The 22,097-nt window shown below is 30.4% G+C and overlaps 1 protein-coding gene across 1 annotated transcript; it reads right to left on the minus strand.

Annotated features, from left to right (window-relative positions):
- Positions 1 to 1,080: 1,080 nt before the first annotated feature.
- On the minus strand, positions 1,081 to 19,955 carry LOC133197845 (uncharacterized). The gene is made up of 3 exons (XM_061334034.1): positions 19,863 to 19,955; positions 3,450 to 3,615; positions 1,081 to 1,653 (listed from the first exon to the last, which is right to left on the minus strand). Exons 1-3 carry the CDS (start codon positions 19,953 to 19,955, stop codon positions 1,124 to 1,126), a joined length of 789 nt encoding a protein of 262 aa, XP_061190018.1. The 3' UTR covers positions 1,081 to 1,123.
- Between the last annotated feature and the right edge of the window lie 2,142 nt (positions 19,956 to 22,097).

The following is a 22,097-nucleotide window of genomic DNA, read 5'->3' on the forward strand; positions in this document are numbered from 1 at the left end:
TACAATATGACTACTGTATATATATATATATATATATATATATATATATATATATATATATATATATATATATATATATATATATATATATATATATATATATATAAGTCTTTTTTTCTCGAATTCTTTTCGCTATTTAACAGTGAGGAATCATCTCTAGATTTAAAATATCATTTAAAATGAAATAGAAATTAATTTTGATTGGCTGATCATCTGATCATTTACTCTTTAGTTTACAACTCTTTATGCAAATTTTACATGTTATCATTTTTCATTGATCTCTTTTGCGTTGTAGATTTCAGAACGTTTGTTCTTCAATGATGTCGTCCATGATGAAGGAAATTTATACCTCCCCAAACCTCCTTTTTTCTGGAGAATACTGCGTTCTGAGGTAGTTGGTAATTTTTTTTTAGGGAGCTTCAGTAACATGAAAATAAAGGCTATGAGGAAAGGTTTTTTTTATCAAGAAAGATTTATTTTATCTTTAAAATATTTTAAAATCATGATTTATATTACGATTAGGTCGTAAATAAAAAAATTGAAATTTTGCATTGTTTGAAATATTGACACTTGATATATCTTTTTTTAAATATAGTAATTATATGTGGAAATAATAGGTCTACAAAGATATGTTAGCTGCCCTTTTATACATGTATATCACTTTTTTGTTGCCTTTTAAACTTTAAATCAATTTGCATAGTAGAGGTAAGTTTTTTTTATAAGATATACTCTTGATTCCTGAGAGAGAGAGAGAGAGAGAGAGAGAGAGAGAGAGAGAGATCATAAAAGGATAACACTTTGAGCTATTAAAGCCTTTGGAACGTATGATTATTTTAGCAATTAACACTAAATATAACAACTAAAACCCGTTATATTAACAATAATAGATTAGCAAACAATTTACTTGAAAAATTAAATGTGTTATTTTTTCAACAATCAATAATTTGCAGCAGTACTATAACAAAATGAAACACAACTCAATAGTAACAGTACATTATTTTCCTTAAACTTGATTTGGAAAAAAATGTATTTATTATGAATCAAAAACAAAACAGAGGAAAAGACAAACAAAAAGTTGTCGTGTGATGTTTATTTTTTTCCACTTTATTGATAGCTGATGAAGCTAAATGATTGAGAAAAACCATCGTTTGATGTTTGCAATACATTTCTGAGAACATGGTCCTACAGGATTGAACATGTAATTGAGATAGAGTAGTTCCACATTGTCAGCAGCCATTTTGTCTTCATAGAACGTAACATATAAAGGATCATCGGATACATACAAAGAGCATCTTGATTTAAAATACTTCATATTTTCTGCATTTGAAGAATAGCAATACATATCTGAGTCAAGTCGAATAATCTCACCAGATTTATTCAACCCAATGGTAAATATATCGTCGATGGCGTAATTACAATTTTGAATCACGGAATTGTACGTTGTAGATTGACTTTCGGATGACCTGTTTATTCCAACTGAGCAGTCTGTTCCAGTAAAGTCGGTCTGCACATAGTCATCTACAATCTCACTCAAATAAATGTGCAAAAATTCTGATGCGGAATTTGAGCTTAGAGTTAGTCTTGGCAAATATCTCCATATATCATAATACAAAACCAATTCAAAATCCATTGAACTTCCCTCGGAGTTTAATACTGAAAATGAAATAATAACTTAGATTAAACAAACATTATGATAAAAGAATACAATTGTTCAAACAAAATTTACATCCTGCAATTTGCAAAGTTTCCTGCGCTATGAATTAATATGTACTGATCACCTTGTCCTGGCGGAAATTGTTTTTGAATATGTTGAAAGCAAGAAAGCCTATGCTACAGTTTAAGCTTTATAGAATTTAACACCATAATGGGAAAAAAAAGTTGAAATAGAATATGAAATGTCAAAATTCATTCTGATTTTAATTCATATAGAATCATTGCATCAAGTTGTTTTTTAAAATAGTACTATTTTTGAGGGGAAAAAAATAATCAAAGCTGTTAGATTTACAGTTTTTAAAAAAAAAAAAACACACATAGGACACATCGTTTTATTATACAAAACATGGCGCCAATGAAATAAAATAAAAAATAATGTATATTTATGTATATGTTTTCATTGAAAACTGTTCCATTTTGCATGAAAGTCAAAGAATTTTATACCTCGTTTTCAGGGTGCTTTTGGCTGAACTCTGCATAAAAATCAAGTTCAAGGGTTCATAGGCCATAATAAAAAAGTAAGGTTTTCAAGGTTGAAAACTTAACATATTCTCAACGTTGTATGGTTCGTATTATTTCAATGTTGAAAAAACGTTGAGGCTGCAACATATTTTCAGCGTTGAAAGTCCGTCATATTCAACGTTGAAGATTCAACATATTTTCAACGTTGAATATTGATATTTCAACTTTGAATATCAACGAACATTCAACGTTGAAATGTGTTGCATTTTTAACATTGTTTTAACCTTTAAAAAAAAACAGCAAATATTAAACGTTTAAAATATGTTAAAAACAGCAAATATTAAACGTTTAAAATATGTTAAATCTTTAACGTTGTTTCAACGTTGAAATATCGACGGACATTCAACGTTGAAAATATATTGCAGCTTCAACTTTGCTTCAACATTTAAAAAAAACACACCAAACATTCAACGTTGAAAATATGTTAAATATTCAACGTTGAAATATTGACGAACATTCAACATTGAAAATATGTTGCAGCTTCAACATTGTTTCAACTTTGAAATAACAACAAAAATTCAACGTTGAAAATATGTTGAATCTTCAACGTTGTTTCAACGTTGCCTCAATTTTCTTTTGCAACAAAAATTCAATTATAAATCAATCAAAATTCAACCCATTTTTAACGTCTATTCAACGTTGAAAATTGACGTTGAACAGCGTTGTTGTCTCAATGCTTTCTCAACTTTTATATGCAACCTATATTCAACGTTGATTCAACGTTGAAGTGCAACGTTGATTCAACATTGAATCAACGTTGAAATGCCTTCTTGGATGCTACTATACCTTAAAAAATATATAACGTGTATAAAACGGGAAATGAATAAAATTCTAAAATTTTCAACACTTTACATAATCAAAACTAGCTAAACAATTTACCGTATCCGTTAAACTGTTGTAATTTATGAAATTTCCAATTGTAATTGGATGTTTTTATACTTTCATAAAGAAATAATTAAGGTCAGATAATGTGATAAAGTCTTAACTTTATTTTGAACCAATTCTTGAATGATATAATAATATCAGTCACTTAACAATATTGATATCATCATGAAGCCCATATTCTAAAACTGGCCCATGTTAAAGAGTTATAAATATGCTTATACATGTATCATACGCATTGCTTTAATACAAATGTTTGTAAATAAAATTGTTATCTAATGTACACGTGTATTCAGTGAAATGATAAACTTAACATTATACACATAATTTACCTTTGTCAAATTTAACAATTGTTCCGTCGTCAATTTCTGCTGTTGTGTCCTGAGGGCTCCGGAATCTTCCATACACAGTTACTCTGCTTTCCGTCCTTGATTCAGATACATTTAAGTAAAGTGGCTTTATGTTTGGCGTTTCAAGAATCCGCATTGTTTTGGAAGTCTGTCATTGAAAAAAAATTAAGCTAATTATAGTTTTGTTTATACTACAGTTAAATATTATACCTTGTCAGAAATGGTGTATTCTTTATTTCAAGACCTTTTTGTCAGAATTGATTAGAAAGTAGGAATAGAAACACACTCTTTATAATTTTTTTTTACGACGAAAACTATTTTTGGAGTACTAATGCGATTCAGAGTGCTTCCGAAAATTTCCTTCTCTTGTATATTTATAAATATATAATGATAAATATATTATACAATTATAACACGACTTCGTAAAAAGAAATTTCTTCCTTATAAAAAGCAAATAAATTTCTTCAGAAAACATGGTGTTGGCAAATGTTATTTTCTACAATAGAAAGATGTTTCATGAAAAAGGTATCTACAGGCAATGCACATGTATTTCCATTTGGAAAAAAAAAATGTACTCCATTGGGTAAAAAGAGATTCAAAACCGTTTCCAACTAAATTTATTAAATAATTACCCAGTTTTGCTAAAATGTATATAAACTTTGTAAATTTGAATTACTTTGTACTTTGTTTTTGTTTCCATTCAGTTAGGGGATGAGTTTTATGAAATGTACATACACTTCCTATTCACTAGTTATTGTTTAAACCGATAAATTGGTCTTTCCGAAAGGGGTATAGCACATACACTCCTATAAATTATACTTACGCAATTACAGCTATTAATCAGCATCCAAAGGACAAGAACAGAGAGAATGAACTTTCTAATTAACATTTTACAATTCATTGAAGAACCTTGCATAAATCTAGAAATCTTTTTCAGAGCATATTAACATCAATTCTCTGTAAGGACCAAAATTTTACTGTAGGGCTGTGGCACACACCATGAGCGATTTTCATGAAACTTTTTCAGTTGATTAATGCCCATACACTGTGACATAATCAACATTCAAAATTAAAGTTACTACCTTGGTTGCCATGGTAACGGGCTAATATAGATTTTTGCCCCATTTACTCTCAATTCAAGCATAAAAATGCTATATACTTGATTTCTTGTGGTTTAATCATCTTTATTATTTTGAGATGATTCATACATTATATGAATAGAACAAATGAAGCACTATATAACACAATAAAAAAAATTTTACAAGTCACCTGCAAATTCTTCAATTGATGGCTCAAAGATGTCCAAATTCTTACATTTTGAAAATGGTCGTTTTTACCCTAAATTTCAAGAAGTCTTTCAAGAAATGCAGGCAATTCAAGAAAAAATCACCTTAAATTTTAGAAACACCATAATAATATTAGTTAACTTTTATGAAAAGTGGAGTGGGGATTTTTTTCGTTTTCGGTATTTTTAACTTCGAAAATTGGCATTTTGCCAAATAATATTTTGTTCAAAATGTTACTAGACACTGGTTGTTTTATAAAATTTCTTTTCCAAACATTTTTCTCACTAATAAATAAGACAAACGGAATGATTAGTAAATATTATTAAAATAATAAATAGGATAAAACAAAATTAAATGAATTATTATTGTTTCTCTATGATCCTTTACAAAGGGCAGATAACTCAAAATCTAAAGAAAATTAGCTATTCAACTTTTCACTGGAACTTATTTCAGTAAACAACATTTTCAAATACTAGGTAAAAAAATGGAAAAAGATAATGGATTAAAACTCTAATGATACTTTGCAACCAAAAATAATAAATAAATAATAAATTATTAGTTTTTCATGCATAGGTAGGTAGATACAGTGTATTAATTTAGCTGGTTTGAAATTTGATAAGCTAATGTTAATTTCCTCCTTTTAAATTTTGCTTGTTCCCAGATGCAAATCTTTAGATGTCAATTTTATTTGGTTAAAGAAATTTAGAATTATTTAGACTGACCATAAATTAACACCCCATTAAAAATAATACCATTAATGTATAGTCTTACAATCAGAAAACATACACATATTCATGTGAATATGTATAATTTTATCGTTACTTTTAAAAACAGTTTGTTTTTTTTTCAAATTATTAATCGAGCAAGAATCTACATCTAAACATTATCCAAAATGTGTATTTAGAGATAAACAAAATGTAGAAAATAGCTGCTATATAGCAATTTTGTAGACAATAGAAACAGCTAGGCTTGATGTTTCCATGATTTCTCTTTACATCAGAGGTTGACCATTATGTGATGTTGTGTCTGACCAGTCAAGAAGAATTTTAAATGGGTTTGAAAAGTGATACTTGAAATAATCATCTTCATCTTTTCCCCTAGAAAAAAAAACATACATGTATACTTTAATCAAAAATCAATTGTTTAATATCTACTATATTTTTCATGTGATAACAAATACAAGTATATAAGGATATCTATTTTTATCAAAGTAGTTAGTATTTACATCTTGAAATAAATTGCCTCAAAACTCCTGCATGTGTACTTAAAAAGCAGGCTTCATATCACAGGTGCTTGGGGACGGGACCCCCCCCCCCCCAATCCATTCCCTCCCCTATAAAAATTCATACTCTCGGATACTAAAAGAGAACTTTTAGTATCAGAGAGTATGAATTTTAATAAAAGGTTAGTTTTAGATTATATTTTGGATTTTTGAATTGTAATACTTTGTGAATGTGTCATAGAAATGTATTTTATTATAAAAAAAAAAAAAACCCTTGGAGTATGGAACGCGGGGGAGGGGGTCCCATTCCCAAGCACCTGTTCTTCATATTTTATCGCCTTTTACGCAGACAACAATGCACCAATTAATGAATACCTTAAATAAATCATTAATAAATACAATACATGCCGCAGACGTATGTAGCGCTAATTCATGATTACTCCATACCCAGTGATTGCGCTAAATTTTGAATACGCCAATTTATGTACACATACAGTATTTTCAGTGTAGCCAATTGCAAGATAAAAGTAACTGAAACAATTTGCCTTCACCTACTCCAAAAGCTGTCCCCATGCTCTAACAGAATCTTCTCCAAAAGAATATTGTTCAGGGAAGATACTGTCCAATGTTCAATTCTCACAGTCAATTGCAAGGTTTCTGTCTCCATTAGTTAATTTTGTAACTGCCTCCTGTTTCTGGTATATAGCCTTTGTGTTGAATAAAGATGATAAAAACACAAGAATAAAGGTTCTCTTTAATCAGTTACTTCCCAAGCATTTGCAACTATATCGATCATTACTGTATACTGGATATTTCTATTTGTAGTTAATTTATACATGTAGGCCTATGCAATTTTCTTGTATAAATCATATGCATTAGGGATAATCATACAAGTCATCAACACTATTTCATATATATATATATATATATATATATATATATATATATATATATATATATATATATATATATATATATATATATATATATATATATATATAAAATTGCATTTTAAATAAATTTTATACATATTCAATGTATGAACTTGTACTCACAAGCGAAACTTTCCTGAACAATATATTGAATATTGAATATTTGTAAATTATACCCACCATAAATTTGCTTGTGAATTAAGATTATCTTAAAAGTTTGATAAAACATACATCAAGTGAAAAAAGAAAATTGAATTAATTAAATTATAGTGTACTTACAGTTGCTCATATATCCTTCATCGTTGTACTATCTGAGTGCAACCTTTCATAAGTGATGCTCCTGTGTCACAGTCCTAAAATGTGAACAATATATACATAGAAGTATAAATAATCAACAACCAATTTGTATTTCTTTTCATAATTATTACACCCCCAGAATCTTACTTTTATAAAAGATTGATAAATTCATGGTGGCAGTGGCATTAAAAAAAATGAAAATTCAATATCCAGACAATTGTAATATTAAAAAAAAATTCCCCTGGTTTTTACTGAAAATTATTTCTCTATGTATCTTTTCATCTTCTTTTTTCTTTTCAAAGCACCAGTACATCTAAAATATGTTTAAAATATTTTTTTTTCAAATTAAAGAAATTCATTCTTATTGTCAATCATGAATGCATACATTTACATTGGTATATTATATTTATATCTTATTAGTTTGTATTTATAGCTGCAGTTAAATATGTTTTGTTCTTTTACAGTGAATCGGAATTATATGACTTCCTTTTAGGCTAAAAATTTTTTTATGTGTTTCCGTTAAGTCAACCATCTCTAATTTTTACCCACCACCTACTACTTTTTTGGCCAAATTAGATTTTAAAAACTGTACCAATGGCGGATTTAGAGGGGGGCTCAGCCCCCCCCCACCTCTTTGTGTCCAAAATATACATCAGATTTAATAAATCAATTTTTTTGGTGTGGCCTTGAGCCAGTACCCCGAGACCACACTGGTCCCCCCCCCCTTTTCAAGATTCCTGGAACCGCCACTGTGTACAATGTTACCAAAAATATATATATTTTTTTATATAGCCTTGTGTATATTTTTCATTACATACAAACTTACATCTTCTACAATATTCTCCTCCTTTTGATAAACTTTGTAGTTATGATTTGCCAAAGTAAGTTGCTTTCTGAAGCAAGCAAAAATTCCTATAATGCAAATATATTAATAAGATATATGTCTGGAATGTCCTGCTAACATGGTGATCTTTGAATATAGACCAATTAAGTCTATTATATAAAAAAAATTATTTAATTTAAAATTACCGGTATGTCAATTTATTTGAAAAAAGCTTCTTACATGTAGTTTTTATACAAAATGAATATTTGAAAATATTCAAATTTATACCTGTGCCTAGGGTTGTTCTAACCATTCCCACTGACTGCCCTATCTTCTGCTTGTTGTTTTCCTCCAATTGAATCTTGCATTTTTCTCATGGGTTTTAGAGTACATGGAATCCCACATGATGGGAATGCAAGTCAGACCTCATAAAATTTGTTTCAATATTTTGCAAAGTGAATTTGACATTAAAAATCTATTATCATAATAAAGACCTGTACATCATTATCAAGTTGAATGCTGAGAAAGCAGTGTCTCCTTCATTTGATGAATTCCTTTGCCATTCACACCTGATTTCCAATTTAAAAAGTTGAAAAACACATCATTTTTCCATTATTGTTTCATGTTTATTTTTCTGGCGTCTGTTTTTGCCACATGTTGTTATAAACTTCTCTAGACTTCAATACAGGAGAGTCAACAAAGGGAAATAACACCAGTTTAATTTTTTGTCTTCAGTGCAAAAGAGTCAGCAAAGGGAAATAACTCTAGGTTAATTTTTAGGAAAAGTTATAATTTGAGGGGATTGGAATATGACTTTTAACTGATTTCCCCACCTCAAATCTTTTTGCATCTTTTAGATCTAAGCTTGATCTTACTAAAAAGATCTTTTTTCTAAGTTTCAATTGCCTGCAAAATTTAATATGCATATCAAGAAATAGGCACCTTTGTGTTCATTTTTATGACAAATTCATGTAAATTGATCTGTATCATATTAAAAACCTTGGGTTAAATTGAATAAAATTTAGATGCACAGAAACTTTGATTACTTAGCTATAAAATGAAACCCATGTTATGTTCATAACTTTCCTACATTAAGGAAGCACGGAATTATTTTACATGGTGATGACAATCAGGTCAGTTTTGCCATGACAAAATATTTCAAAGTCGTTGCTATGGAAACCAAGGAGGTACTGTCCAAAATTTACCCACCAATAGTCTTTATATAGGGCACTCTCTAATATTATAGTGATAAAATAAAATTCCATGATAGTGCGTGGCCAAGCATTTTTGGTCCTTACAGAGAATTGATGTTAATATCTATGAAATTGACAATTTATATAGAGGGGTTCGAATGATTAAATACTGAAAATGTCAAAGATATTGATCACGACGTAGGATCATTTTAGGCTATTAGATAATAACGTTTGCAAGTTTCAAATGTAAAATTATCTCCCAGTTATATACAATTATATTCACTTAACGCAGAATATACCCAGTTAAACGCGTTATGTTTGAAGTTTCAAAATGTCAACGATTTGTTTCCCAGCTAATATTCAAATGGCATTATATGTTGAGGAACTGAAGGATAATTTTCAAATCATGTGTATAGTAGGTCGATACAATGACCTTGTTTTCATCTTTAAGACGAATGATGACTTACATCTTGAGCCAAAATTTTCACACTGAATTGTCTGCGAAATTTCCTGTTTACCTGATAATGACAAAGAGCACACGGCTGGTGTGACCGTTGGACAAGGGATGGTAACTTCTCCATGGCACCTGATCACAACTTTGTTTTCAGAAGTCCGTGTTTGTTCTGCTCACAATTTGTATTGTTTAATTGGAATTTTGGACAAGATTGTCCATTATCTTCAAATTTCTAGCATATATTTTTTGTCATAGTTTACAAGATCATGCAAATAATTTTGCCGTTTCCATTGGAAGAAATTATGAAATTAAGAAAAAAACTATTAACCCTTTACTTTGCACTGTCTGTGACGTAATAGTTGCATTACATTTGTCACAGTTTGATGCTGTTATCCTTTTCCCCGCAGAGAACTTGCGATTTCCTACAGAAACGACGTGATTTTGAAGATGAATATTTATATTGTGTGTGTACCAATTTTTTGTAAAATAGGTTGCCGTATCTATCGTCAAAATTCATGCAAACCATCCGCAAGTTGAATTCAAGTATTTTTAATGGTGATTTGTTCCTGTTTATTTTGTTTAAATCATTCTTTTGTCTGGACCGTGTTACACGTTTAATATAATATCATAGCTTGAACTTTATTAGAAAGTTTAAATCTAAAACATGTTCAAAATATTTGTTTGACTTTCCAGACAGGGTCCAATTTCTGTGCTTATAATAAAGTGAGAGAAAACAACCATCGTTACCCCCCTCCCCCTTTTTTATTTCTTTGGACACATCCATAACCATTTTATCTCGACTTACAATCTTCTAATAAATAAAAATAAAAATGATAAGAGAATGATTATCAATCGTATACATTTTTATAACAGATATTTTTACAGATATTTGAGGAGGAATAAAAAATAAATTGTTTTGTAGCTTTCAACATATTTGTTTAAATTTAAATGAAATAATTTTTTACAAAAAAAGAAGAATTTTGAATATCTCTTAATTTCTGTTGGACAGTAGCAATTCATCAAATGGAGACATTATATTTTAACTAACATCTTTTAAATAATTTTCACCGACATACGGCTGAAATATTGCCGACTCGGAGGTTTAACAATAATTAATCTTAAATTAGCAATATCTTTACAACTACATGTACATGTCGACTACTATAAAAAGTCAGCACCTTTAAAAAGCCATGAAAGAAAGAAAAGCATCCATTTTTCCTAAAAAAGAACCTCGCATAAAGAACATCGAAATGCAAAATTTTTTTGATTGATTCAAAACACTTTTTTGTTGCAATATAATAGTTTACAAGAGAGTCTAGGAACTTGTGGGACGAAGGGGTCGGTACTCGATAGTATTTTTTCCCTATGGTGTCCAAAGTATTCCGATTAGTTGTTGAAGGCTTGCTATCTTGGAAAGCTTTCTATGAAAAATGCATTGATGGTAGCTGTCCTTATCGAGAATTATTTAAAAAGTATTTCGACTACTTTTGCTAGGACTGCAAATTTAACGGAATACATTTTGGCTTCACAATCAGCTTCTATGGCATGATGAGTTTTATAGAAAGGTATATTTATATCCAATTCAATCAACTTGCATAAAATGAATTCAAAATAAGAAACATGGTACATGCAATTAAATTAATTAATGAAATACTAATTACTAATGATCTGCTGAGTCACTCGCGTGGCGCAGTGGCTAGAGCGTCTGCTCTAGAGTCGCGGCGTAAGGAGTTGATCCTTACGTCGCGGGTTCGAATCCCACTGTGGGACGTGGAGACCGGTCCTTCGGATGAGACCGTGTACATCGAGGTCCCGTGTCGCAGTAGGTGCTGGCACGAAAAAGATCCCTCACTGCTCAATGACCGTAAGTGCCGAATATAGGACAAAATTTGCAGCTCTCCACCGGCAAGTGGTGGCGTCTCAATTTCAATGAAAAATTCTCGAGAGGGACTTTAAACAACATACAAACACACTAATGATCTGCCAGGAGTTGGTGCGTAGTGGATAAACAGATTTTTAATATCTGCTTTCGTGTTTCCGCCGTTATCCCTATGATCATCATATTCTTTAAATGTCAATTTGATAACAGAAAAAAATCTTTAATTTATTGTGTTTGTAAAATTGATACAAATTTAATCGGGAAAAAAATAATGTATATCAGAAAGGAGAATAAACAGAATGTCTCAATAATTTTCTTTTTTTAAATCCGGAATTTCAGAAAAATATTCCACTTTTCATTTCCTACATTTTAAAGTTTTCTTTCCGACATTTATGAAATAGAACTTTTTCTGACCAAAAAAAAAAAAAAAAAAAAAAAAAAAAAAAAAAAAAAAAAAAAAGTAGGGCTGAAGACTTTCCTTATCGAAAATAAAAATCTTCAAACAGTAAACCATTGACATCCAAATAAGGTACATGTTTTGCTTTGCTTTTAAAGAAACCAATTGAATGCTGATTTTGAGACCAGTATCAAGTGTCTCGGACATAAATTATGTGCAGTCACTGACATAATACACGTGTATAATGCAAGCATAGTTGACTTTTTAGAGCGGTCATTCATCAGTTTGGTAGACATAAAATGCACATTTAATCACTATTTATCTATGAATATATTAGGAACATGTCGTTTGAAATAAATGAAATGTTTTTTTCCTCTTAGAAATTCCATTTCCACCTACCAGATTAACAATAAATTGCCAAAAAAAAAGTCTGAAATGAAAATAGAAAAAAAAAATCGGAAATGCTTAACATTATTCCCAAGATGAAATAAAGCGAATAGTCTGATCATCCGTCCTATTTATATAGCAATTGATCAAAGATTTGTACCCTTTCCCCTTCCGGGCGAGGAATTGAGTTTCAATCGACTAAATACATTGGTCCTCATATCAAAGGGTGAAACAGAGGTAGTAAATACAGTTACGGATTAACTGTCCATCCACAAGGTGGCTGTCAAATGTGTCGAATTGCTCTCTTACCTGTGCATAACATATGCATATAGCTGGTGGAAGAATTCCATCAGAACCACATCGTCGTCCCCTTCTGGACAGTTTACTTTGCCTGTACATTTTCATGAACTTTACTAATTTCAAGTGTATGCAGTGTAGACATACACGAACCTACAGTGTATGTATATTCTAAAACTACATGCAGTAGCGGCTGATTAGTGATGAGTATTCAATATACTGACAATATAATTGTACTCGAGGCGGATCAAGGAATATTCTTAAGGGAGCCTATGCCCACTGAAAATCTAACAGCTTGCTCATGAATTTTGTTTTTGATACATAAACTTCATAAATTACAAGGTGTCCGTGCATATGTTTATATTAAAAAAAGGGTATTCTACATAAATGTTTTCCTCATTATATAGATTTAATGGTCGTAACAACAAAACGGAGGGTCAACCCCCATGAACCCTCCCCTAATCTATATTTGTACACGGTGTGTTCTGTGTTTTCATTTTCAACTCTTTGTATATTTAAGTATTAATTAAATTCATTATCACCATTTTTGGTGCAAAAGCATTTGTTTATACCTTTTTTTGCCCGTTTTTGTTTATATAAAAAAGGGTAAATTATATTGACTGAAATTTAAAAAAAAAGAGAGACCTTGTGTCGACACTTGTAGACAATTACAATCATCGCTTTGTAAACTTTGCCATGTCATCTGTATTATTGCTCATGATTAGACAGATTCTAAGGGAAGGGTTACCGGGAGCATCAAAGCTACAATGATTCAATACGTGCACTTTGACTTTGAGACAGGGGTGTATTCAAAAACTAACGTAGATTGATTAAGGTCAAGATCTAGTAAATGAAAGGTGCCTACACACTTTTCAAATTTGAGGGGCGAGTTCTTTTAATGATCCTTTACAAATATAGCTTGGTAAAATAATGTGTATCCGGACATAATTTTTAGGTAAACTAAAAAAAAAACATGTTTTAAACTGTCATTTTCAATGAAAAATGAAGAAATTCAGGTATAAATTTCGGAGTTTTTTCCATCTCAGAAATAGGAAATGTATCAATATTGCCCACAGTCTCTCAGAAAATGGTTTTTCGTATCTTCTTGACCTCTACTTTAAAATGATATTTAATTGAACATAGGTATCCGGGTTACTTTTGACATGACTTCGAATTGAATTCCATGAAAATGCTTCCTTTTCTACATAATTCTATTACAGCCATGAAGTACGGGAAAATTAAGTTTAAATCTATTATGACGTCATAATGGATCTAGCTTCAAAAAGACAGACTAAACTCATTTACTAGATCTTGACCTTAAGATGTTTTATATCCGTATGACAGACAAACAAACAAGTATAATTTTAAACATATCAACAAACTGTTGAAAGATCAAAACTTTAAATATACCGATTCAATCTAATTGAAACGCCAATATTAACCAGTCCTAAGACATGTCTATTATTTTGTATCCGTGTGCAATTATTTTGTTATGCCCTGTTTTGAAAAATATTAAACAGATATCCATTATACATGAACTTGCAACACCTTGTTTTTTCTACATATTTTTGAAAATCAAATTTTTAATTCACAGACATAAGTGCAACTCTTCTTTTTTTTTTTTTTTAAGTGTTAGAAACGCTGACTTCATAATAAAATAATTTAAATAAACATTTATCTATATGAACATTTTACTTTCTCTTTCAGCATGCTTTTAGTCGTTTCTTTTTTTTTCTTCTCTATATTGTGTATTCCGTGTGATTTACTGTCTAAGGCGGAATAAAACAGGTTCGCGGGTATGTTAAGGAAGCATACAAATCATTTTTCGGGAAATTTAGACTTTTTTAAGAAAAATAAGTTTGACAATTTACCAAAGTCGCCGATTAAACGTAAACTGTTATTAACTATTGCATAAAGACGACAGACTGTCTGAGGCCAAGAAGTGCACCGCCACGACATCATCACGTGACTGCTATCAATAGCAAAATAAGTTAACAGAACTATGGCATGTCAAACGTTGCAATATTCGATCTTTTCCATTTGTATTGTATAACTTTCCATTTGTATTGTATAATTTTTATTTGTATTGTATAATTTTTCATTTGTATTGTATAATTTTTCATTTGTATTGTATAATTTTCAATTTGTATTGTATAATTTTTATTTGTATTCTATAATTTTCCATTTGGATTTTATAATTTTCCATTTGGATTGTATAATGTTTATTTGTATTCTATATTTTCCATTTGTGTTGTAAAAAAATCATTTGTATTGTATAATTTTTCATTTGTATTCTATATTTTCCATTTGCATTGTATAATTTCTTATTTGTATTGTATAATTTCTTATTTGTATGCGATAATTTTTCATTCGTATTGTATCCGAGGATTGTTTATTTATTTCGTTACGAAGGATGTCATTGGTCATAAAATTTAGTCTGTATAAAGGTCTCAGGTGCCATCACAAACTTAGTCTGGTACCCTGCCCACAATTCCGATCGCGTACTCTCTACAAACACAAACTCGGCTCCTCTATTTGCGGTGCATGCTAAGGGACGACCATTTGATTCTCGGGGGGGGGGGTGTTGAATCCGATTATTTATTTTCATTCTCTCGCAGGAGAGAATATTTATTTCCAATATGACCAGAGACAAGGAGAAAAACAAAAAGAAGAAAATCCGCCCAAACCCGAAAACTCAGTTTTTTTGGGAGTGGGGGTAGTTACCACCACTCAAGGTCAATTTATTTATTTTCTCAGTCAGTATTCCTAAGGACAGATTATTTATTTGCCATCTACCAGCGCTCCCTTTTTAGAATCCAATGACCGTCTAACATGCACGCAAATACATATGCCGCCGAAATATGGCTGAAATATTGCCGACTCGGCGTTAAACAATAATCAATCAAGCAAATACATATGAGCCCAGTTTGCTTTGAGCATCCGGAACATCTTCAACCCGATACAGGCTGAAACTTGACCAATGAAATCCTTCGTAACGAAACAAATAAACAGTCCGCGGATACAATACAAATGAAAAATTATCGCATACAAATAAGAAATTTTACAATACAAATAAGAAATTATACAATGCAAATGGAAAATTATACAATACAAATAAAAATTATACAATACAAATGAAAATTATACAATACAAATTAGAAAATTATAGAATACAAATAAAAATTATACAATACAAATGAAAAATTATACAATACAAATGGAAAATTATAGAATACAAATAAAAATTATACAATACAAATGAAAAATTATACAATACAATTAGAAAATTATACAATACAAATAAAAATTATACAATGCAAATGGAAAATTATACAATGCAAATGCAAAAGATCGAATATTGCAACGTTTGACATGCCATACAGAACAACATTACCCCGGGGATTAATAATTTCTTTGAGTTAATAATATAGTTTAAAAAAAATCTCTTATTCCTAAAAAGTGCTGTTAGAATCCCACTGTCCGGTCGGGAAAATAATTATTCCACATATTCGCACGAAACCTTACCCGATGATTTGCATTATATAAATGTAATCCGAGATATTTCTTCAAACCGTTAACCTCATGATTCTAGCAGCACTTCCCCAGTATTATAGAAGGCAAGCTTTCGATATGTACAAATCTTATGTTTTGAAGTATCCAGCTTAGTATTGCTCTTTTGAATTATTGTTGTCAGGAACGACAGAGGAAAGGCCGGCCGGGATACGTAAATGTCTTACTGTCTTCAATAGAAGATGTAATCAATGAAAATAAATTAGCATAGCTGTTAAGGAAACTTTAACCTCACATGAATCAGACACAATATTCACAGTATCTGCTTCTAAACCCTCTTTTATGTATATTTTTACATGCCGTCTTAGCCAAATTTTCGTTACAGAACATGATCAATTTTCATGTTACTGTTGAACAGTTATGACGTCATTGGTCGGAGATTTTAATTCAAGTGACAAATACAGCATAACAACATAAAACATTTATTTTTGTTAATATTTGCAAGTTTCCATTCAATTTCATGAGTTAAATTATATCTCTGAATAACAATATTAAGAAAACTTCTGTTCTACAATTGACGTCATCTTGCCTACTATGACGTCATATTGTATCACTGATTTAGTCATGTCAGATTATCTAAAGTGCTTCTCAACACATCTGCGTTGTATTTTTACGATGTTGAATTTGAATCGAACAAGAAATGAGAATGAATTAAAACAAGGCATTATTTTATGATCAAAACCCATTTTTTCTGTAGCTGTACCAGTGGATGAATTTCTGTTGAAATTTTATCGGTTTCAAACGTCAATTTCTTCTTTGAGGAATATTTTAGAATAGAATTACAAAATTTATTACCAAATCATTCATTATCATACATCAAAACCTTACGCGTTATTTGAGCAGAAAACGTCAAAAACGATATGTTCGTTAAAGTGCGTGATTGCGGGGTTAAGATAAATGCGTTAAAATATGTGACTGCAGGGTAATGATATATGCTTTAAAATTCGTGACTGTGGGAAAGGGGGTTAAAAGTACATCTTTCTTATTTCAGAGAGTATAAATATTTTTTTTCTTATGATTATGTCAAATCGCACAAATACGAAATGCAGTGTAACTGTACAATTGTTTTCAGGTTGATGGGATTGGTGCCCATAGCTACATATTGTAATTCAGATAATAGTCCCTTTGACCTTAACATATAGTATGACTGATAAGGTACAATCCATTCCTTAAGCAGTAGATCAAGATTATTATTCATGATTACATACACATATCCTTCAATTTATGTAATCTGATATAGTAATAGCAATATATTGTTAAAGGTTCGAATTGGACATGGATTTCGATCAGCGATATATTGTTAAAGATTTTGAATAGGAACTACATTGTGAACTGATTGTGAACATTAAGATTGAAAATATCTTGCATGCAACTTTCTACACAGTTAAATTGTATATGAAAGATTAATTTAATGTTAAATTGATGAATATTTCCGCGTCTTAAAGAAAATATGTAACCGGTACACAGACTCTATATCAAAAAAAAAAATAAAAATGTTGTCCAAATTAAAATTTAACTTCAAATTTAATGTTCAGAGCAACTCATTCAGGCTTTAAGGAGGCTCATTACACCACTTTTTGATGACGTACTACACAGAAAAATAAACCTCCATTGTTTTGTCCGTTTTCTCCTGGGGACGAATTGTAGAGGTTCGCTTTGCTGATGATCTAAATCTTAAAAACGCTCTAAAAAATAGACTACATGCGATGTTGTAAACAATGGGAATTTAGTAACGGATTCATAAATAAATCTCGAACGAAGAAGGGTTGCTAGAGACCAAAGAGAATGACAGTCAAATCTTTGCTACCCAAGTAGTGTACAATGTCATAGCGTAAGCAGCAAGTTCTACCACTGACAACATGTATGCATAGAGGAAATTCGAGTTGAAATCTACAACCTCGTTGAAATAAATTAAAATTGTCTTGCGCTTTTAGAGTACTGTACTCTTGTTAGTTTGTGTGATTGTCTTTATTTCTTTGAAAAATGTATATTTATTCTAGAAATTTTAGCTTATTCTGAATCGGATATGTTCAACCGTTCCTGAGTGTTTTGAGTCAGGGGGATTTAGGAAAGATAACTCTTGCAAGTGGACTTTTTATTCCAATTATTTTATAAATTGGAATTTTCATTTCCTTAAAACATTTTTCATTCAATTTGTCACTTGTTATTCATTAATATACATTTCTTGTCTATTTATAACTGATTTTCCAAATTATTCATACAAAGATTAAGAAAATCACATTAATTCTTTTCTGGGAGAAAATTATTTTTTCTAATAAAAATAATATTGAATGTAATGAAGTGTTGTTATATTTCTTACATATCTGAAGATGATATCCATCACTTGACACTGAGATTTCTGCAATACTATTAATCAGAAACTTGAAATAAAACATTTTACCAAAATCAGAAAAAAGATTAAAAAATCTTTTAAAAATATTTATCGCATAATAACCTCCATTTGGATTTTTGAAATCTTCATAAAAAGTGGTGCTGTGATGAAATCTAAAATAAACTGTTGGTGTAATGAGCCTCCTTAAATGGATTCAAATTTAGAGAAGCATTTTTTTAAACTGACAAACAATGTGGTAAATGTAGGTAGATATTGTTTTAACTGATATCTACTAATCTTTGCCGTAGTCTTTTTTTATATTATTCATTTTTATTTATTTATTTTCATATTAATAAGTATTAATTTAATTTATGCACATGGTCACATATGTTACAGAAATTTAATGTGAATATGACACATAGAATGGCAAATCAATAAATCAATAAATCTGTGTATCTATGTTAACAGTATTATATGCCTTGGTGAAAGCAAAAATTGCAAAGTATTAAAAATAGAATTCTTGTTCGGGTAAACGAAAAGTTGCTGTGAGAATATATTTATTGATAATATAAATAAAAAAAATTATAGTAAACTGAAGTAAATATTTATTATTTAAGCCAGGGTGGCTCAAGATGCTGTTGTAACTGAAATAGAGACACTCGAGGTTTAAGTCACCTAGAATAAATAACAAGGGGCAATGAGGGTTGGTCTTCAGAGGATTATCTAAGACTTTTAGAATTATAAAGGTTACAAAACTATTCCTTTCTTGATTTTTTTGAATGGCTATGGATATCCCCTTTAAGAAAATTTCCTAGATCCGCCAATGTAGACTAGAAGACTGAATCATCAATTTCCTTTTCTTTTATACGATGATTAGATGATTTAATCATTGAAGTTGATTTAAATGTTGTAGCCTTAAATTTTCTAGAGAAGACAACTCTGTCTAGCAAATACTTTAACTGATGTGAAGCGATTCCATTTTGTACAAAATTTTAACATATGGTAATGCTTTTCTTTCTAACTAGCCGGAAAGGCCTGGGAAAATGCGATTACTATAAAGAGTTATTTTTCAGTATTAAAATTACAGAGAACAATAGATAGCGTAAAGCACGGTGAGGCCATTGCCAACGTAAAGCTCAATCGAGATTTCTTTGTCTTAAATTCCCCCCCCCCCCCCGAATGCAGCAATATCTTCCTGTCCAGATTTAAGCAGAATCAACCATTTGTTAGTAATATATTCTGTTTTAAAACTGCTACAGTGTGCAAGCTCACTTTTCCTTTTAAAGAAAAGCCTTGTACATGTAGCAGTAATAAGATGATACTTACGGAATCACATCTTCCAATCATTATCCATATGACACTAGTAGTAAAACACATTATTTTAATGTACGTGTTACAATTCATAATTGGACCTCGCATTATGAAGAAAAGCTGCGCCTTTGGAAGTTTATTAACATTACACAACGGACAACTCTTTATATATAGATATTTCCTAATGAGAGCGATTAACATTGCTTTAGTCTAATGTGAATTTCGCAATCACTCATCAAAATATTTTTTTAAAATGCATTTCGCAATCACTCAACAAAATAGGACAGATTGGCCTAAATTAAAGTAAGTGTAATGAGCAAAAATAACCTCCTAAAAATCATTTGCCCAAATTGGAGAATGAATCCAAATTAAGTCCATTTCATCGTAGGTTTCAAAATGTCAAAGATCCATCTATCCTCTAATGTATGAATTGTTTTTTGATTTATTGACAAAAATAAGAAGAAAAATTTTAACACTGTGAAAATTAGATTGATGGGCATTTAGTGAATGTGAATTTTATTTTTACACGTCCGATCCGATGTGATTTTAAAGTACATTTTTTTCTACAATACAGAGCAGTTTCCCTGTAAGTCAAAATTTCTTTGGGAAGTTTGAGAGAATCATAAAAAAAAAACAAAAGCCTCAAAGTTGAGGAAGGATGCCTAAAATATGTACCCTTACACTATGTACTTTATTGCCAAAACAACTTTTGTTTATCATTTCGACCATTTATTATAAAAGTTTAAATGATTTTAAAGTAGAATATTACCCTTTTTGGCAAAAGATGAAGAAAAAAAACTTAAATTTGACGCGGCGCTGCTAACGAACCCGGGCCTCCAGATTACAAGGCGAGCGTCCTACCACTAGGCTACCGTAACCGATAGGGTTCATTTGAACATTTGCTGTAATTTTACTTTTGATAACATGTATTTTTCAGAATGATAATTATTGGGCTAAACTAATGAATATTTTGACATTACCAAACGATCTTTCAACGTAAATAAGTTAAGGAATCATCACAGAAAAACACAATTTAACCCCATCTCCATGAAATAATTTGCGATTTTATCTGCATAAGAGTAATAAACTACATCAAAACTTACCACTGCATTCATTTTTATTGCTAGTTAAATTCCACACAGCAAGATATATAAACAAGTCACTAATCGCAATGCACTTGTCGACATGACGTCATCATGGTAAAAATTGACGCATTTTATGTGCAGTGAGAGGCGGATAAATTAATTTTTTCAAAGTGAAAAATGCAAATTATTATTAAACAGAATATTATTCGCAAATGTTAAGCAAACCATTAATACAAATCTGATACCTTTGTTTAGTGCCATTATTTAAAAACTATCGAGATACTGTACTGAATTAATTCTACCGTGTTTTTGTACAGGATTTGTATGTTTCACGGCGAGGTGCTTCATTAAATCACCTTTTTGCAAGGGCATACATTTAATAGATCTTGACCATTTTTTAAATATACATAATGGTTACATTTCTTAACTTGAAAAGTGCTGCTGCTTTCCTGAAATCGAGAGCACTACTTAATAAATCAATAAAATACTTCGTAAAGGTAACACATATTTCGACTAGATCGAAATAACTTGAAATTTAAACTGATAAAATGCGAATTCTATTTAAAGCAGCTGCACTTGCCAAAAACTACAAGTTTCGTAGAAACAATGTATTACTTTTGTTTAATCTAGGGTATGCCCTTGCAATATTGAAATATGTTGATGACCTACATACAGTACACATTACATACATTTATTTAACGTAGATACTTTTAGTTGATTTATAATTGATGGTGTTAACTGATTAAAATCTTTGCTGTTTCGTTGAAATTTGAAGATTCATTTTCAGGTTTGTATCGTAAACATATTTTGAAGAAAAAAAATATTATGTTGAATTGCAGACGTGTTTTGATGTTTTACTTGAAAGAGACATTAATGTCTTTTTAACAATTAACGAAAAATAGCTAATGCTTTTTTTCTTATTTTTCTATTCGTTAGTTTCTTTTCCGGATGGAACAGTTATATTGGTTTATGTATCCCAATCGGATCGATATGCAAGGACTAAGGAACACTTTCAAAAGCAAGACAGGTTACTATTGAATAAGTTGCAGTATTGTCAGCAATTGTATGGACTTGCGTGTACTGTGTGGGAAGTTGTAACAAAATGAATTTTAAGATAACATTTCCTAAATACAAATTTTTCAGGTTCATGAAATTAAATACGGTA

The sequence above is a fragment of the Saccostrea echinata genome, unplaced genomic scaffold, assembly GCF_033153115.1.
Source record: "Saccostrea echinata isolate AGI-Se365-2 ecotype Australia unplaced genomic scaffold, CSIRO_AGI_Sech_v1 ptg000032l, whole genome shotgun sequence".
Classification (NCBI taxonomy): domain Eukaryota; kingdom Metazoa; phylum Mollusca; class Bivalvia; order Ostreida; family Ostreidae; genus Saccostrea; species Saccostrea echinata.